At 40.8% G+C, this 19,641-nt stretch overlaps 1 protein-coding gene across 3 annotated transcripts in view; it reads right to left on the bottom strand.

The window, feature by feature from the left end:
- Nucleotides 1-19,641, bottom strand: part of WDR19 (WD repeat domain 19) — an 84,332-nt gene that overhangs the window by 978 nt on the left and 63,713 nt on the right. For all 3 annotated transcript variants that reach the window (XM_079919098.1, XM_079919097.1, XM_079919099.1), the window contains exons 29-36: nt 18,521-18,598; nt 16,292-16,388; nt 15,488-15,612; nt 12,745-12,826; nt 10,821-10,971; nt 9,060-9,183; nt 8,217-8,293; nt 7,770-7,894 (exon numbers count right to left, since the gene is read on the bottom strand). In XM_079919098.1, the coding sequence (XP_079775224.1) occupies nt 7,783-7,894; nt 8,217-8,293; nt 9,060-9,183; nt 10,821-10,971; nt 12,745-12,826; nt 15,488-15,612; nt 16,292-16,388; nt 18,521-18,598 (846 nt within the window). In that variant the 3' untranslated portion in view covers nt 7,770-7,782. The remainder of the gene's footprint in view (nt 1-7,769; nt 7,895-8,216; nt 8,294-9,059; nt 9,184-10,820; nt 10,972-12,744; nt 12,827-15,487; nt 15,613-16,291; nt 16,389-18,520; nt 18,599-19,641) is intronic.

Genomic DNA, 19,641 nt, shown 5'->3' with positions numbered 1-19,641 from the left:
AAGAGGCCCATACCAAGACAAGTTATAATTAAACCGCCAGAAGTTAAAGACAAGAAGACGATCTTAAAAGCAGCAAAAGAAAACAACTTGTTCTGTACAGGGGAATCCCCTCCCCCCTCATAAGACTGTCAGCAGATTCTTTTGGCAGAAACTTTGCAGGCTAGAAGAGAGTGGCCTGATACAGTCAAAGTGCTGAAAGAATAAAACTGCCAACCAAGAATATTCTACCTGAGAAAGCCATCCTTCAAAATTGAAGGAGCAAGGAAGTTTTCCAGGCAAGGAAAAGCTAAAGAGGTTCATCACCACTAGACTGGCCTTACAAGAAATGTTAAAGGGACTTCTTTAAGCTGAAACACAAGGACACTCATTAATAATACGAAAATATATGAAATTGTAAATCTCAAAGGTAAAGGTAAATATATAAATTCAGAATAATCTAATGTTGTAACGGTAAGTACTTATAAACCTAGTGTGAAAGTTAAAAGACAAAATAGTAAAAATAACTGATAATTTGTTAATGGATACACAAGATAAAAAGATATAAATTGTGACATCACAAACAATGTGGATGGTGAGAGTAGAAATGCATTTGAACGTAAGTTGTTATCAACTTCAAACAGACTGTTGTATTTTATGTAAGTCTCATGGTATCCACAAAGCGAAACCTACGGTAGACAAAAAGGAATCTAAGCATATGACTACAGAAAATTGTCAGATCACAAAAGGAGAAAAAGGATCAAGAAAAGAAGGAACGAAGGAATTACAAAACAGCCAGAAAACAATGAACAAAATGGCAGCAAGTCCCTGTCTATCAATAACTACTTTAAATATAATTTATAAATTCTCTGATCAAAAGACAGAATGGATAAAAACCAAGACCCATCTATATGCTGCCTGCAAGAGACTCACTCAGCTTTAAGGACACACAGAGTGAAAGTGAAGGAATGGAAAAAGATTTCATGCTAATGGAAACCAAAAGAAAGCTGGAGTAGCTATACTTAGACAAAATAGATTTTAAAACAAAGACTGTAAGAAGGGACAAAGAAGGCCATTATATAATGATAAAGGCATCAATCCACAAGAGGATATAACATTTGTAGATATTTATTATTTACATTAGCAGCACCTAAATATAAGCAAATATTAACATATCTAAAGGGAGAAAGAGCAATACAATAATAGGAGGGGACTTCATTACCCCACTTTCATCAGTGAATAGATTTTCATTTGCCAGAAAACCAATAAGGAAACATTGGTCTTAAATGACATGTTAGACCAGATGGACTTAACGCATTTACAGAACATTCCATCCCAAAGCAGGAGAATACACATTCTTCTCAAGCACACATGGAACATTTCTCCAGGACAGATCATATGTAAGGCCACAAAACAAGTCTTAATAAATTTAGAAGACTGAAATCATATCAAGCATCTTTTCTGACCACAAAAGTATGAAACTACAAATCAGTTCCAAGAAGAAAACTGGAAAATTCACAAATACATGGACATTCAAACATATTGCTCAACAACTGCTGGGTCAAAGAAGAAATCAAAAGAGAAATAAAATACCTGAGACATGAAAATGGAAATAGAGTTGGCCCTCCATATCTGTGGGTTCCATATCCACAGATCCAACCAACCATGGGTCAAAAGATTCAGGAAAAAAAAAAAGTACCAGAAAGTTCCAAAAAGCAAAACTTGAATTTGCTACATGTTGGCAGCTATTTACATAGCATTTACATTAGGTAATATAAGTAATCTAGAGATGATTTAAAGTATACGGGAAGATGTGCATAGGTTATATTCAAATACTACACCATTATATATAAGGGACCTGAGCATCCGTGGATGTTGGTATCCACTAGGGATCCTGGAACCAATCCCCCACGAATACTGAGGGACAGCTATACAGCATACCAAGTCTTATGGGATGCAACAAAAACAGTTTCTAAGAAGGAAGCTCATAACAATAAACACCTGCATTAAGAAACAAGAAAGATCTCAAATAAACAGCCTAACTTCACACCTTAAGGAACTAGAAAAAGAACAAGCTAAGCCCGAAGTTAGTAGAAGGAAGGAAATCTCAAAGAGCAGAAATAAATGAAATGGAGACTAAAAAGACAATAGAAAAGTTCAATGAAACTAATAGCTATTTTTTTTTTTTTTGCCCAAAAGATAAATAGACAAACCTTTAGCTAGAATCACCGAGAAAAATAGGGGACTCAAAATCAGAAATGAAAGAGGAGATATTACATTCAATACCACAGAAATACAAAAGAGACTACTATGAAATACTATAATGCCAGCAAAATGGACTAGAATGCCAGCAAAATGGACAACCTAGAAGAAATGGATAAATTGCTAGAAACATACAACCTTCTAATACTGAATCATGAAGAAATAGAAAATTAGACCAATTACTATCAAGGAGATTGAATCAGTAATCAAAAACAACCTGACAAACAAAAATCCAGGACCAGACGGCTTCACTGGTTAATACCAATTCTCAAACTTTTCCAAAAAATAGAAGAGCAAACACTTCCAAACTCATTCCATGAGGCCAGCATTACTCTGATACCAAAACCAGACAAAGGAACTACAAGAAAGAAAATTACAGGCCAATATCTCTGATGAACATAGTTGCAAAAACCCTCAACAAAATATTAGCAAACTGAATTCAATAATACATTAAAGGAATCACACACCACAGTCAAGTGGGATTTATTGGAGGAATGCAAGGATAGTCCAACATCCAGAAAATCAAGATGATACACCACATTAACAAAATGAAGGATAAAAATCATATGATCATCTTGATACAGAAAAAGCATCTGACAAAATTCAACATCTGCTCATGATAAAAACTTTCACAAAAGTGGGTATAGAGGGAACATACCTCAACATCATAAAGGCCATATAGGACAGACGCACAGCTATCACACTCTGGTGAAAAGCTGAAAGCTTTTCCTCGAAGATCAGGAATAAGACAAGGATGTCACTCTTGCCTTTAGGCAAGAAAAAGAAAAAAGGCATTCAGATAGGAAAGGAATAAGTTAAACTGTCACTATTTGCAGATAACATATTATATATAGGGAACCCTGAAGACCACCAAAAAAGCTGTTAGAATAATAAATTCAGCAAAATTGCAGGATACAAAATCAATATACAAAAATCTGTTGTATCTAATAATCAACTATCAGAAAGAGAAATTAAGAAAACAATCTTATTTATAATTGCATCGAAAAGAATACAATACCTAGGAATGAATTTAACCAAGGAGGTGAAAGACTTGTGCACTGAAAAATTATAAGACACTGATGAAAGAAACTGAAGATATAAATAAATGGAAAAATTTTCTATGCTTATGGATTGGAAGAATTAATATTGTTATAGTGTCCACACTACCCAAAGCAATCTACAGATTCAATGCAATTCCTATCAATTTCCAATGGCATTTTTCACAGAAATAGAACAAACAATCCTCATGTTTGTATGGAACGACAAAGACACTGGACAGCCAAAAAGCAATGTTGAGAAAGAACAAAGCTGGAAGCACCACACTTCCTGATTTCAAACTATATTATGCAGCTATAGTAATCAAAACAGTATGGTATCGGTATAAAAACAGACACACAGATTAATGGAACAGAATAGAGAGCCCAGAAATAAACCTGTGCATATATGGTCAATTTATGACAAAGAAGCCAAGAATATACAATGGGGAAAGGCAATCTCTTAAATAAATGGTGTTGGGGAAACTGGACAGCCACATGCAAAAGAATGAAACTGGATCACTATCTTACACCATACACAAAAATTAACTCAAAATGGATTAAAGTCTTGAACATAAGGCCTGACAACATAAAACTCTTAGACGAAACCATAGGGAGTAAGCTCCTTGACATTGGTCTTGGCAATGTATTTTTGTATGTGACACCAAAAGCAAAGGCAACAAAGCAAATATATACAAGTAAGACTACATCAATCTAAAAAGTTTCCATCAACAAAATGAAAAGGCAACCTATGGAATGGGAGAAATATTTGCAAATCATATATCTGATAATTTGGATTAATATACAAAATATATAAAGAACTCATACAACTCAATAGAAAAAAAAATCCAATCAAAAAAATGGGCAAACGCTCTGAATAGACATTTTTCCAAAGAAAACATACATATGGTCAATACGTAAATGAAAAGGTGCTCAGCATCACAAATCAGGGAAATGCAGATCAAAACCACGATGAGATAGCACCTCACACCTGTTAGAATGGCAGCTGTCAAAATGACAAGAAATAACAAGTCTTGGCAAGGATATGGAGAAAAGGTATCCATCGTACACTGTTGGTGGGCATGTAAATTGATGAAGCCATTATGGAAAACACTACAGAGATTCCTCAAAAAGTTAAAAATAGAACTACCATATGTTCCAGCAATTCTACTTCTGTGTATTTATCTGAAGGAAACAAAATCACTATCTTGAAAAGGTATCTGCACCCCAGTGTTCATTACAGCATTATTTACAATAGCTAAGACATGGAAATGACCTAAGTGTCCACTAATACTGGATAAAGAAAATGGCACTGGATAAAGAATATGTGGTACATATGTATACATGTGTATATACATATAAAGAAGAAGGAAATGCTGCCATTTGCAACAACATGGATGGACCTTGAGGACATTTTGCTAAATGAAATAAGAGAAAGACAGATACTGTATGATCTCACATGTTTAATTTTAAAAAAACCCCACTGAACTCATAGATACAGAACAATCTGTTGGTTGCCAGAGGGTGGGGGTGGGCAGAATGAAGGTGGTTGAAAGGTATAAAATTCCAGTTACAAGTAAGTCCTGGGGATGTAATGTACAGCATGGCGATCATAGTTAACAACACTGTATACTTGGAAGTTGCTAAAAGAATAGGTGTTAAAAGTTCTCAATTAAAAAAAATTGTAACTGTGTGGTGATGGATGTTAACTAAATTACTGTGGTAATCATTTCACAGTATAAACATATATCAAATCATTATGTTGTACACCTAAAACTAATACAAGGTGATAATTATACCTCAAAAAAAGTTGTGAAATATTAAATGTATATTGTTTTAAGATGCTAAATATGTGATAATGTTATGTGGCAACAGAAAAATAAACATATCCCAATCGTAATTTGAGTAAGATTTTAAAACAGAATTTGACAAGCTGATTCTAAAATTTTAGAGAGAAATGGAGAGAAGTAAGAGTAGTCAAAACAGCCTTGGTGGGGGCTTCCCTGGTGGCGCAGTGGTTGAGAGTCCACCTGCCGATGCAGGGGACATGGGTTTGTGTCCCGGTCCGGGAAGATCCCACGTGCCACGGATCGGCTGGGCTCGTGAGCCATGGCCACTGGGCCTGCGCGTCCGGAGCCTGTGCTCCGCAACGGGAGAGGCCACAACAGTGAGAGGCCCGCGTACGGCAAAAAAAAAAAAACAGTCTTGGAAAATATGACAAAGTTGTAGGATCCACAATACCTGGCTTAAAATACACTATAACGTCACAGTAATGAAGACAGTATAGTATAAAAATAGGGGACAAATAGAGCAATGGAAAAGAAGAGAGGGTCCAGAAGTAGACCCATATTTAAAACCCAGCTAATTTTCAACAAAGGCATGCAAGCAAGTTCAATGGGGAAAGGAAAGACTTTTCAACAGATGGTGTTGGAAGACTGGATATCTACTTGAGAGGGAAAAGAATCTCAATCCCCACCTCATACTGTAAACAAAAATAACTTCAAGATGGATCACAGACCCAGAGCTTCTAGAAGAAAACACAGGCGAATATGCTCCTGACTTTTGAGTAGGCAAAAATTTTCTTAGACACAGAAAGTAATAAAAGTAATAATAAAATGAAACATTGATAAATTATAATTCATCAGAATAAAAATCTGCTCATCAAAAGACCATTAAGATATATGTATAACTGATTCACTTTGCTGTACACCTGAAACGAACACAACATTGTATTGATAAATCAACTATATTCCAAAAAAAAAAGACCATTAAGAAAAAGAAGTGGGAAGCCACACAGTGGGAGAAAATATCGGCAAAATAAATCTAAGATTTATATCTAGAATATACAAATAACCTTTATAACAATAATAATAAGACAATACCCAGTAATAATAGGAAAGGAACAGTCTTTTCAACAAATGATGCTGAGACACCTGGTCATCCACACACAAAAGGAAATTGGGTCCCTACCTCACATCATACACAAAAATTAAATGGATCAAAGACGTTAAGTGTAAGAGCAGCAACTATAGAACTCTTAGAATGAAACGTAAGTGTCAATCTTTGTGACGCTGGGTTAAGCAGTGGTTTCTTAGACATGACACCAAGAACACAAGCAGGCAAAGGAAAAAAAAATAAACTGGACTTCATCAAAATAATAAAAACTTTTGTACATCAAAGGATGCTATGAAGAAAGTAAAAAAATACTTCCACAGAATAGGATATTTGCACGTCATGTATCTGATAGAGGACTTGTACCTAGAATATATTAAGGATTCTTACAACTCGATAAAAAGACAAAATACCCAGTTAAAAAAATGGGTAAAGGACTTGAAGACAGGTCTCTAAAGAAGATATACAAATGGCCGACAAGCACGTGAAAAGATGCTCAACATCGTTACCATTAGGGAAATGCACATCAAAACCACAATGCGATACTACTTCACACCTACTGGGATGGTTATAATCAAGCATACAGACAACAGCAAGTGTTGGTGAGGATATGGGAAAACTAGAACCCTTGGGTGCTGCTGGCAGGAATGTGAGAGACTGCAGGTGCTACAGAAAGCAGTTTGGAGTCCAAGGAACAGCCAAGAGGCCAGTGGGGCTGCAGCGTAGTGAGCAGAGGAGGAGGCTGGGGCAGTTCGTGTCGAGTCTTTTAGGCTCTTTATTTTTGCAGGTGCAATAAAAAGTCCCCCTGAGGAAGGGAACCAGATACACTGGAGGGGGACTGAGAGGACTTGCCTATGGACTGGGGGATTGGTGGTGTCCACATTTCCATCCTGATCAGCTGGTAGGATGGAGCTGCTGTTTACTGATGGATTGAAGATTGCGAGAACAGGTTTCGTGTGAAAACCTAGGGTTCCGTTTTAACTATGTTTAGTGCTGTGTCAGGGACTAATCTTACTTTTTCCTTTTAATTAAAGAATCTTAAAATTAAAGAGTTTTTGGCAGGGGCTTTTGGCTTTCCACCTGGAGACTACCTTTCCCTGCCTCCCCTTGCAGTATGTGTGGCCCTATGAGTAAATTCTTGCCAATGGAGTGAGAGTGGAAGCGGTATTGTGCTGCTTCCATGCAACAAAAATGACACTTGGAAAGAAAAAGAAATGGGGAGTTTTCAAGCCTCTGGAAGCAAAAATTTTTACAATATATTCTCCTGAATTATAGAACTCAAAAACCCCACTGTTAATAGCTAGCTACAGTTTTAATGGACTGGTTAAAAAGAAGCCCATGTGATTTGATAATATACATTTTGGTTGTAATCCATGATGCTGCTTGGCCAAATAACCTTTGTCACCATGGAGACTGTACAACCTGTGCTTTAGCTTTTTTTTTTAAGTACATCAAAGGTTTGTTTCAAATCTGACAAGTTTTGTTCGTTCAAATCTGACAAGTTACGTGATGTAGAAAAAGGAGCCAATGGCAAAACACACTGTACAGCTGTGTCCACCCCGTGGATCTCGTGCCCTGGGAAGGTAAGTGGATGGTCTGACTTACCTGCACATGCCACTCACTGCTCCACTTCTGTCCGCAGGTACTGGGTACAGTCTGAGATTTTTTTCAGCTGAGCAAAGTTTAATCTTTCTGAACACATAGGACATGTGCTTTCAGTGTTTAACATGCTGTTTGGAGAGGGAAAGACAGAGTAGATTAAATATTCCTTTACTTTTGGGTTATTGTGATGTGAAAACCAACTATTCCTTTCTACTTCTTAGTACATGTTCATCATGAGACTTAAGAATTAGGAATATTCAGTCTCATGCAAAATCCCCTTTAAAGAAAATGTTCTCAAAGATCACAGAAGGTTCTTCCAAGAAGACAATTTGAGTCTTTAGAGATTTTTAAGAACATGAACACATGAAGAGACCTCAGTATAAACGTGGTTGAATAAAAGGCCTATTATTCGATAAATCTGTATGGCTGAGTGAAATGATGTGCACTTACATCTTGAATTCTGAATACAGTGCAGGAAAGTCGCAATGTGGACACACCGTCCAATCATCCTTTAACATATGTCGACCCTGGAAACAGTACGTTGAAGAATAAAATTCATCTTTATTTTTAAAACTCCCCCCATTATTCAATTATAATACATGGTTACAGTTAAAAGCCAGACAGACCTCTAAATTATGAAATTATTGATATTTCACATAGGTGGGTAATTAGAAAGAAATGGCATCAAAAGGACTAAAGCCAAATTTATCAGATTCATGTATAAAGAGAATAATCTTCAATATTGTGACACTACCTAGATTTATTTTCCTTTAAAATAAAGCTTACGTTAGCCTAGTGATGAACAAATAATCTGATATTTAAAAATTTTCTAATAATAGGTCTTAATATTAAAGTGTACAATAAAGGCCATCACTTATTAAGTGCTACAGCATGCCGGGAATTGTACTAAGGCTTCAAACACGTCCTCTCGTCAACCTGCAGTTTACCTCAATAGGCAGGTACTGTTAACTGACGGACCTAGCAAGGTAAAAGCAAATCGCACCAGGTTATGTAACCAGTAAGTGGCAGAAAGACGATCTAAGCCTAGGACCATCTGATCCCCAAGTGTATGCTCTCCTGCCCCACAGTGCCTTCCTGATACTAACTTAGGTTATTATGTGCCTTGAATATAACTTTCAACTTTGTTGACCATGAAATTGTATGCTAAATGTTGCAGGAAGTTTGAGGGATAAGATTATTTCGGAAGTGAAGAAAGTACTGACACACAGCAAGTATTCAAATGGGCTATAGATATATATGCAAAGAAAGGGAAATGATGATACAGAAACTTACTGTTGCAATGCAATATGGGATGTTATTTTTACATCCAGGACAGAGGAGTTCACACTCTGGGAGAAGAAATTCGCAGAATGGACATGGGGTTGTGGCCTCTTCTGTCTCAGATGTATCGGGTCTCCTGTGAGGAAGAATCACATGAAATGCACCTACTTCTTCACAGTCAGACTCTGAGACTAGAGATACACGCTCCGGCCCACGGAGGAGGGAGAGGAATGAGGACTGCTCAGGCTGGCGTTCCATGGCCACCTCTGGGAGCTGGAGTTCACAGCACATTATGTGGGAGAAAACACGGGTGGGTCTGGCTGTCTCGTGTCTTCCTTGTCACTGGAGTAGTGAGCTTGCTGCTTCTCTGTCTTTCCCTTTGTGTACTGAAGTCGTAAAGGCTGTCCAGAGCTGTGCAGCACAACTTTCTGTGACAATGGCACTGTTCTAATTCTGCGCTCTCCAATATGGTAGCCATGAGCCACATGGAGCTCAGAGCACTTGAAATATGGATAGTGTGAGGAACTAAGTTTTACATTTTATTCACTTTAATTTAAATTTAAATAGCCACATGCAGCCAGCAGATACCGTATCAGACCTCATAGCTAAGAGTACTCTTGCGCGGGGAGAGAATAACCAGCGCCTCTTCAAGCTGGCACCTAGACTGGTGTGGCACGAAACGGGGGGATAATTGTGCTCTAGCTTTTTCTCCCCACCTCACTCTTCCTGATGGCAGGTATGTTGGGTCAGACTGATTTGGTCTGAAGCTACTTAGGCTTATCAGCTTTGAAAAAAAAAAAGGGAGTGTTCCGTGTAGCCCCTGTCCAGGTTAGAGTTCCCTGCCATGAGCCCAGCTAACAATAAGTAGTATTTGCTTCCCTTTGCCATTACTGGTGTAGCCATCTCCCTTGGCTGAGATGAGAGAGTTCTGGGTCAAGATTCAGGTACACCTGAGCTCCCTGGTCAAAACGGGACTAACAGGTACCCCAGATGTCATGGCTATGAACAAGTGGTAGTACAGAACTGCTACAGGATTGCAGGTAATTTTTCCTCTTGTAAAGATGAGTGCTACTTTCTCCTAGTTTTCCTGTTGAAAACCAGGCTTTCCGAAGTGAGGATATGCCTTATGTGCCTTTGGAGCTACACAGGATTTCGAAATGAAGTCTCTTGGCAGTAGGCGGTATAATTACCAGGTTTCTTACACTGAGAAATACCCACTCTTTGTCTGTGGCAGACACGCTGTTTGCTGCCTCCCTAATAGCCATCTTTCCTTCTTCCTTGCCAAGAGAACTTGGTTTTTACTCAGCAGTATGCTTTTCAGCTAGAGGTAGCCACGCGGCTGAGTAGTGAGATGTAAATGCAAGTCCTGGGGGTGGTGTCCTTCCTAACTAAAAAGGCAAAAGACCTTTTCATCTTTTAATTTCCCTCCTTCTTTCTGCGTTGAATGGGGTACATGATGTCACCCCACCATGACAACCACCACTGCGCAGCCATGAGGAGGAAACTTGTGTGCTCTGGATGGTAAAGCCAAAAGGCAGAGGGATCGGTCCTTGGTGACATCGGGACACGGCACCACCAGCCCTGGGCTACGATGCCTTGTGCGTGAGTCATATAAATCAGATAAAGCCGTCGTTGGGTTTCCAGGTGCTGGTAGCTGAGTACAATCCTAATTGCTACCCCCAATCTGTGTTCTTGTTGAGCCCACATAATAGCAGCTACGTTCTGAAAGATACGCTTGTGAAATGCGATTAGATGGTAGAAACAGCCGCCTACCTGACCATTGCCTCGATCTTCTTTTTGTATTTGACATCTATCTTGTTGCGGTACTCGGGCCTCATCAACATGGCTGCAAAGCTGAAGGCAGAGTTCTTCAGGCCAGCCCTGTGACACTCGATCACAGTAGACGTCAGGATCGGCACGATGTCTGCAACGCAAACGGAGGAGCAGAAAGAGCACGTTGCCTCTACTAGCGTGATGCCAGGATTGCACCTCTCTAAATTTGCTTTTTCTGACAAAGAACCAGAAGTGGACTGTTTAACGAGGAAAGGGCACGGCAGTGGAGTCAGGTAACTGCTCACCACAATGTCTTTCCCCTGATTATACTGTGTTTTGCCTGTAACACCAGGACCCACACTCCCTTGAGGTAACCTTTTGCGTGCGTCCTTCCCCGCCTCTGAGAGAGTTTTGCATTTGACAGGACTGCTGATGAATCGGTGGGGAGATTAACAATTTCATGCACTAACCTCTCTGCGTGCACCTGTTTCTTCAGGACAGATACCTAAAAGTCAAATTACTGGCTCAAAGAACGTGACTTTAAAGAACAAATACTCCTAGCACAAATTGTGCAACTGCTTTCTAGAAAGGCCACAACAATGTCCATTCCATCCCACCAGCAGTCATGAGAATGCCTGTCCTATCACACCCGTTGCCAGCATGGTGAACAATTATTTTAGTCTTTTTTATGTAACAAAAAAGAACACATTTAGAGAACAGGGGTTGGTGAATTATGACCCGTGAGCTAAATCTGGCCCTCTGTTTCTGTATGGCCCATTTGCTAAGAAAGACTTTTACATTTTTAAACGACTGGAAAAAAAAATCAAAAGGAGAAGACTATTTTGCGACATGTGAAAGGTTTATGAGGTTCAAATTTTAGTGTCCAAAAGAATAAAGTTCTGTTGGAACACAGCCATGCTCATCCATTTATGTATGGGTCACGCCGAAACGGCAGAGTTGAATAGTGGCAACAGAGACCACGTGGCCCACAAAGCCCCGAACATTCGACATCTGACCCTTTACAGCAAACGTTTGTTGACTCCGTCATGGAATGTGACAAAATCTAATCACTGAAAAATGTTATAATGACAAGTCTTTTAGAACACTGGGACCTTTTTCAGAGGCAATGGTCTACAGTGGTTGAGAACACAGAGTCAGACTTACTGGCTGACAGTATGGTCTTGGGCAAGTGTTACCTCACTTCTTTTGCCCCAGTTTGCTTATCTGTAAAATAGGGAAAATAACAATAGGCCATTTGTGTGCAGTCTTGAGACTGTTTTCCTTGGAAGGATCTGCCTGAAACTGGGATCTGGGAACTTGGATTTTGGGAGAGTTCCTGCCATTTCCAGAACTGAGAAGAGTGGCTGCCTGTGCCTGACCTTTTTGTACAAACAATAGGGTTTATGCAGAACACCTGCTTTCTGGGAGTCTGAAAATTTGGTACATGCTAAGCAGGGGATGCTGACGTGGCCAGCTCCCCAAGACCACCCCTGGGTACCGAGTCTCTCACAAGCACCCTGGTAGACACCACCTTCCACGTGCTGCCTGGAGGTGCTGAGTGTGTCCAGTGTGACTTTACTGGGGGGGGAGTGGTGGCAGGGGGGCTGTGGACGCTCGCCCCTGACCTCCGGCCCCCCACCCCCCGCACCTTTCCCCTCTGCCGATTTTGCTTTGTATCCTTTCCCTGTAATAAATCTTAGCTTTAGCACTACTATATGTTGAGTTATGTGAATCCCCCTCGTGAATTTTCACGCCTGGGGGTGGTCTTGGGGACGCGCGCCGGTTACACCACTTCATGGGGTTGCTGTGAGAATTAAATGAGTTACTATGTGTAGAGAAGAGCGGCTGGCAGAGTCCGTGAGGATGATCTTGGCGTGCCACAGTCGGGCAGACATGGGGACAACAGGCTCCTCTCAGTACTCACGTGACGGAAATTTGCTGATGTTGTTGGCCACCCGGATAAGCATACGTGCCCCTTTCATATGATCTCCATTTTTAACGTGAATCTGAAATAAATGATAAAGTTTACTCTTCTTAGAGACTTTGATTAACCCTAATCCATGTTTCATTCACCCAAATAAACAACTCCTTGACTGTGACCCTGAACGGGTGGTCACGGGCTCCTTGCAGCCTTACTTTAATGCCACTTGGGGTTTCTCTCTTACTTATCCTCCTTCCAGCAGCTGCCACCTGGCCCCCTGGCCTCACTGGCCTCACCCCTACTCTACACTCAGCTTTTCACTTTGCCTGAGACCACTCAACATGAGTTCAAATCCTTGGTCCATCTCTTACTGGCCATTATGGGAGGACTAACAAGTTGTTGTGAGACCTGAAAGCTGAGTTATGAGTTAGGCAGGAGAAAGGATAGGTTGTTATAGGAAGAGGGCGCTGCCTGTGTAAGGGAAGGGGCAACGATGGTTGGAGGGGCCTGAGCTTAGGTAAGTACGAGTGGGATCTGTGATGAAAGGAGGGGGTCCACTTAGGATGACATGAGGCTGGGGAGTCGGCAGGGCCAGACCACAATGTCACTGCTGTCGTCCAGTGAGAGGAGGCGGTCCACAGAGGGCAGGCAGTGGGGATGGAGAGAAGTAGACAGACGAGGAGTCAGAACTGATGATATCTGGTGAGAATGTGAAGGGTGAGTACAGAATAACTCCCAGGCATAACATCCATCCAGTCTAAGCACGTGGATGATGGTATAATTTACTGAGCACTGCAATGTAATTCATAAATACTAACTGAATCTAAAGTCACCCTCCACTGACTCCCTGGCTACCTGGCTCAGCCACCCATGTGCGAAGGCCCCAGGCTGTCCTTCAGCCAAAGCCCCTGCCTCAGCTCTGGGGAGGAAGCATCCATCAAAGCCAAGTCTCCATTTCCCCTGAAATGTGGCTGACTTTCTCCAGTCCTTTGTGTCAAAGAGGGCTGTGACATTTTTACATCAATTCTTATGTGATAAGGTCTAATAGTTTCCCTTTTGATACCACAAGCAGTTAAAAATCTTGAAAATATCTGGTGCTTGAATAAGAGACTAGAGCAGAGGGGAAAAGTCACACGGGTGCTCTTCAGTGGAAGGGGAAGAGGATGTCTGGTCCAGTGGAAGTGATGGGCCAGCTCTTGGGGCCGGAGGAAAAGAAAAAGACTCGAGAACCATCCCTATGGCTTTTAGTGGAAGAAAGCCCTGGTCCTGGAGGCCTTCTTACAGCAATCCCTATTTTTGTTCCCATCTTCCACTAACTTGTTTCTATCCTCCCCTCCACCCCTAAAGGCTGGATTCTGTGCCCCAGCACATTGGCACCAGCACTGATGTCTGAAGCTGAGAAAGTCCTCCCTCCCCCTTTGTATTCCTTTCTGTACGAGAGAAGGGACCCCATGCGGCTCTGAAGGGAAATACACTCCTGGTGGTTGCAAGTTGGAATTCTAAGTTTTCTCTTACAATCAGGACTATAGACCTATGGGGCCTAAAATGGTAGCCACTAGTCACATGTGGCTAGTTAAATAAAAATTAAGATTATATAAAATTTACAGTTCAGTTTATCAGTTGCACTATCTGTATTTCAAGTGCTCCACAGCCAGGCTAGTGGATACAGAACACTTCTAGCACTGCAGAAAGTTCTATTGGGCAGTGCTGTTATGGACCATAATAAGGATCTAAGCCATTCATAACGTGATTGCTGTAACCTAGAAAGCTTCGAAATTGCATAAGCTCTTGTGGTCTGGCCTGAAAACCGACTTAGCATTAATATGGAAAGATGTACTTTGACATAAATGAAAATTTGGAAAAGTATGTAAGTTGGCATCTACCTGTATTTTTACAAAGATATGTGTCTGCATATAACTATGTGTGTGTGTGTGTATATATACACACACATATAACATTTATGTAAATTATAAATAGAAGTATTTCAGGTTTGCATGTTCTATTTCGTTTTTATTGAAAATCACTGATTAAAAAATATCAGTGATTTTTATGGACATACATATATTCCTAATGTAAAAAAAGGGTGCACACATTATTTTAGAAATATGGAGGATATATACAACACAGTGTTAACAACTGTTATATCTGGTGATGGATTTAAAGGGGGCAAGTTATTTTTTCATTATACTTTTCTATATTCTCTAAATTTTCTCACTGAATATCTATTTTATATTCAGATGAAAACTAAATAGTATTAAAACACAGTGGAATTGTATAAAATCCACTATCCTAGAATTAATAAACTTAGGAAGCTCTGGTTAAACAAAAATGTTTTCCATAAATCTTTTTTTGACCAAGTAATACACTTATATGCTTCAAAATCAAAACAGTATAAAAAGATATACTATATGGAGAAACCTGTTCTCCCTCTTCTCCCCTGACTGGGTTTGGTGCCACGCCTCCTCTGCTCCACGCCTTGATCCCCTTAGGAAACTATGTTTCCTAGGCTTTTTTTAAAAAGTATATTTCTAATTTTATTTGCAGTGAAAACATATATATATATTTCTGCCTTTTGGTACACAAAAGGCAGCATATTGTATAATTATTCTGTATCTTGCTTTTTCGGTTAACGCTACAGAGATCTAGGAAATGGCTCTAATCCAATGGAGAGGTGCCCAGAACGAAAGCCCTTCAGGTGATTAGCGCACCTGGCAGACTGTGTCCCAAGTCACTCAAAGGGCCTCACCTTCACTAGTATGTAACTGTGCAGAATCATGAGGTTGGTGGCCATTTCAGAGGGAATTTTGATCTTCTGAGATTTAAGTTCTGCATACATGCTGAAGAGAACGTCATGTGCATTCCGATAGTTTCCTTGAAAATAGGTGGTAAGATGACATTACTGTAAAGGATGAAATCTGAGGACTTTCTATGGGCCACCATTTTACAGGTGGATTTTGTTAATCATCTTATTAAGTTACTAGGTAATAAAGAATGACATTTAATTCCATATTTTCCAAAATTGTATTCCATATTTATGAACATTTAAAAGAATCAGCTTGCAAAAATCAGTGAAGATGTCAGACTAATTCTAATTCTGACTTGTTCAATGAGTATTTACAGAGCATAGACATGAACAGAACCATTCTAGAGATTCTATAAACAGTCCCTGCGTGTTATAAAAGACTAGGTCAATAAGAATACCACATCGTCTTCCACCTTGTAATATGTTTTATATTGTTAAGGCCAAACACCTGGGATGGAAAGAAAGTGTAGTGAAAGTGCAGGGGGGTCTGTGGGCTGGAGAGGTCAGAGAAGCCGTCGTCCAGGAGACAGAACTGTGAGGAGGAGAGGAACTAGCACCGAACATGAGAAGGCTTCAGTGGGGCTGTTCTGTGATGGTGAATGATTTTACTTCCCTGAAGCCCAGAAATGGTCATCCGCCTAGCCTTTTGGGCTCAAAGCAATCCTAGATTAGAAATGGACAGAGAAGGGACTGGAGCTGGCTTCTACTACTTGTTTGAGGAGAAAAGCATGCCTACTGGGGACCTACCTGCAGACTGCTCTTCCCTGGCAATGATGATGGCAGTCCGGGCAGCTTCTCGGTACTGCTTCAGGGCCATGTACAAGCGGAACAGGTACTTGGCATCCTGACATACAAGCCGTTAGAGAAACATCACTTTCTGCATTTGCTAAAGGGAGAAACATCTAAAATTTTGCATTTCTGTTAGAATCACATTCACTTTCCAGTAACTGAGGGTTGAAATTTTTTTTTTTTTAAAGAAGATGTTGGGGGTAGGAGTTTATTAATTAATTTATTTTTGCTGTGTTGCGTCTTTGTTTCTGTGCGAGGGCTTTCTCTAGTTGTGGCAAACGGGGGCCACTCTTCATCACTGTGCACAGGCCTCTCACTATTGCGGCCTCTCTTGTTGTGGAGCACAGGCTCCAGATGCGCAGGCTCAGTAGTTGTGGCTCACGGGCCTAACTGCTCCGCGGCATGTGGGATCCTCCCAGACCAGGGCTCGAACCCGTGTCCCCTGCATTAGCAGGCAGATTCTCAACCACTGTGCCACCAGGGAAGCCCAAAATTGTTTTTTTTTTTTTAAAGCCAACAAATAAAGAATTATTTATCGGGCTTCCCTGGTGGCGCAGTGGTTGGGGGTCCGCCTCCCGATGCGGGGGGCGCAGGTTCGTGCCCCGGTCCAGGAGGATCCCACGTGCTGCGGAGCGGCTGGGCCTGTTGGCCATGGCTGCTGAGCCTGCGCGTCCGTCCGGAGCCTGTGCTCCACAATGGGAGAGGCCGCAGTGGTGGGAGGCCCGCGTACCGCAAAAAAACAAACAAAAAAAGAATTATTTATCAAGTATTTATTCAGGGTTTAATATGTGCCAGGTAAGTATTCTAAGTATCCTTAGAAGTAATAACTCGGTTAAATCCTCATACCCTCCCTGGGAGGAAGGTGCGATTTTGTACTAATTTCTTTGATGAGAAACTGAAACACAACAGCACCTCTCCAGAGCCAGGATCTGAAGCACAGTGGTCTGGCTTCAGAGTCTGCGTGCTAACCCTAGTCCATAGAGTTCTCTCTCATGTGCTTCAAACGGAAAGGTGCTCTTATACAATGTAGCAACTTCGCAAGATTTCAAAAATTTTTACACCTATATAAATTTCTCTGGCCTATAAAATTTTCTTTGGCCCATTTTCCATTTCTATGTTAACTCTAAACAATTTCACATACTTGATGCTGGTGTGCTGATTATCAGAATAAGTGGACATAAGGTGAGGTGATTCGGCACAGTTTAAGGGCCTGTGCCCTTTGGCAGATTAACTTAGCCTCCCTGGGTCTCAGTGTCTTTATCTGTAAAATACAGAAAATGGACTCAGGGATCAGGATGGCTACAATCCAGCTATGACATTCCAGCACCTTGTATCCAAATCACTTACAACTGACCCTTGAACAATGCTGGGGTTAGGGGACGCCGACCTCCACGCAGTTGAAAATCAGTGTTTAATTTATAGTCACCCTTCGGTATCTGCAGTTCCTCTGTATCCTCGGATTCAATCAACCTGAGATTGGGTAGTACTATAGTATTTACTACTTAAAAAAATCTGTGTAAAAGCGGACCTGTGCAGTTCACACCCGTGTCGTTCAAGGGTCAACTGTACTCGAGTTTCCTTCACAAGCAGATCCCCTTAAAACACCAAAGCAAAAGTGAAAAAAAAGGCTGTAGGGGCATTCTGAAAGGAGGCTGTCCTCCTTAGGACTGAGAGAGGACCAACTTCTGCACAAAATCCAAGAGTCACCTATTTCGAAAACGTGTTCTTAATGATTTATTTCTATTTTATATTTTCAGTGAGTTACTTTTACGGTAAATAGGATTTTTATTAAGTCCCCAAATTTCTGAAATATGAACAAAGTACACTGATTTTTAGCGATTAGTGCTAACTCATGGTTTTAGTAATCATTTTCATAGTTCCTAGAATAAATAAAACTCTATAACATTTGAGAAAAATTGTGGGTGGTGAGGATTGTTACCCAGAAGGGCGTGGCTATGTTTCACAGGGGGCAATGCCAATTTCAAAGTGAATGTACACAATATCTAAAATGCAGGGTCTGTCTAGATGACCTAAAGCTGCACCCAGAAAGAAAACTTTTTACATCTATGATGCAAAAGCCATAACAGATAAAAACAGGGCAGAATAAAGTAAAACCATAAAACCATATGTAAGTAAAACCATAACTAAGATACTTGAGAATCTCAGTGGCGAAAACACTTTAAGTACCTTAGGCATGCCATCACTCTCCCCCATAAGGTGGTCTATCAGTTGACTGGTCAGCAGTTCATCTTTGGCCTGACCAACCTGTTTAGGAAGAGAAACAAACAATATAAGTCCAGCATCTTAAACTTAGGAAGGGGCGGTCGTGGACGGCGGGGTGGAGGGGGGGAGGACAAATAATCTACTGAGGAGACGAAATTTAAAAATTGTGTAAAAATACCTATAATCAAGTGCCTGAAACATGATGTAAGCTCAGGGTGTGTCTTCATTCATTTGCAGAGTCTCCATTAATAAAAATCCATCCTTAGAAGCTAGAGCTTTTCTAAGTTGCCGTATCAAAATACTGTGGTATTGTTTTTTACACACAGAGAGAATGTACTTCTTGGATGTTTCAATAAAAACTTTCTTAAGATAAGTGACTGTGACATGGAGAGAATGCCATCTTGAGCACAGGAACTGGGCCTTATACAACATATACCTCCAAGTGCCTCATCTCCAGCAGCTCCCTGAGAAAAGGCACTTGCATATGGCTACGTGTAATTTAAAGTAGAAATAAAAGTACGGCCAGAGGGTCCCAGAAAAGGGCAGGCAGCTGGAAATGTGGGGTGCAGTTCTAGAGAGGACTTTGGCCTGGAAATCTGGATTTGAGAGTCATCTCCATAAAGCTCAGACTTAAATCACTGCCGTGTTGATCAGGAAAATTATTTATCAAATTGGAGGACGGAAATGTATTAGATTTAGATAGTAGGAATAGTTACTGACAAGACTAGGCGGCTTAAGAGTCTTGTGTCTCTAAAAAAGAGGTGAGCCAAGAACCCAACTGGAGCTCAGCCGAGGAGAAGGAACATTGAACAGCGCAGTCACATTAGCAATACAGTGAGAAAAGCTACCAGAAAAGAAAGGAAACTCATTAGGGACAGAGCAACATGTTGGCCTAGCTTGCCACCCCTCCGGGAAAGTGTAAGGAAAAGTTCGGAAGTTCTTTGTGCAGGAGAGGAAGGATGAGATCAGCTGACTTGAGCACAGAAGAGGTCGCCGTGAACCTGTGGGGGACAGAGGCTCTCGGGCTGCAGAATTTCTGCACACTTCACTGACCGTGGTCGTCACCAGTGTAGGAAAGCTAAGCT

The sequence above is a fragment of the Stenella coeruleoalba genome, assembly GCF_951394435.1.
Source record: "Stenella coeruleoalba genome assembly, chromosome: 4".
Classification (NCBI taxonomy): Eukaryota; Metazoa; Chordata; class Mammalia; order Artiodactyla; family Delphinidae; genus Stenella; species Stenella coeruleoalba.
This window is presented reverse-complemented; position numbering and strand designations above follow the sequence as displayed.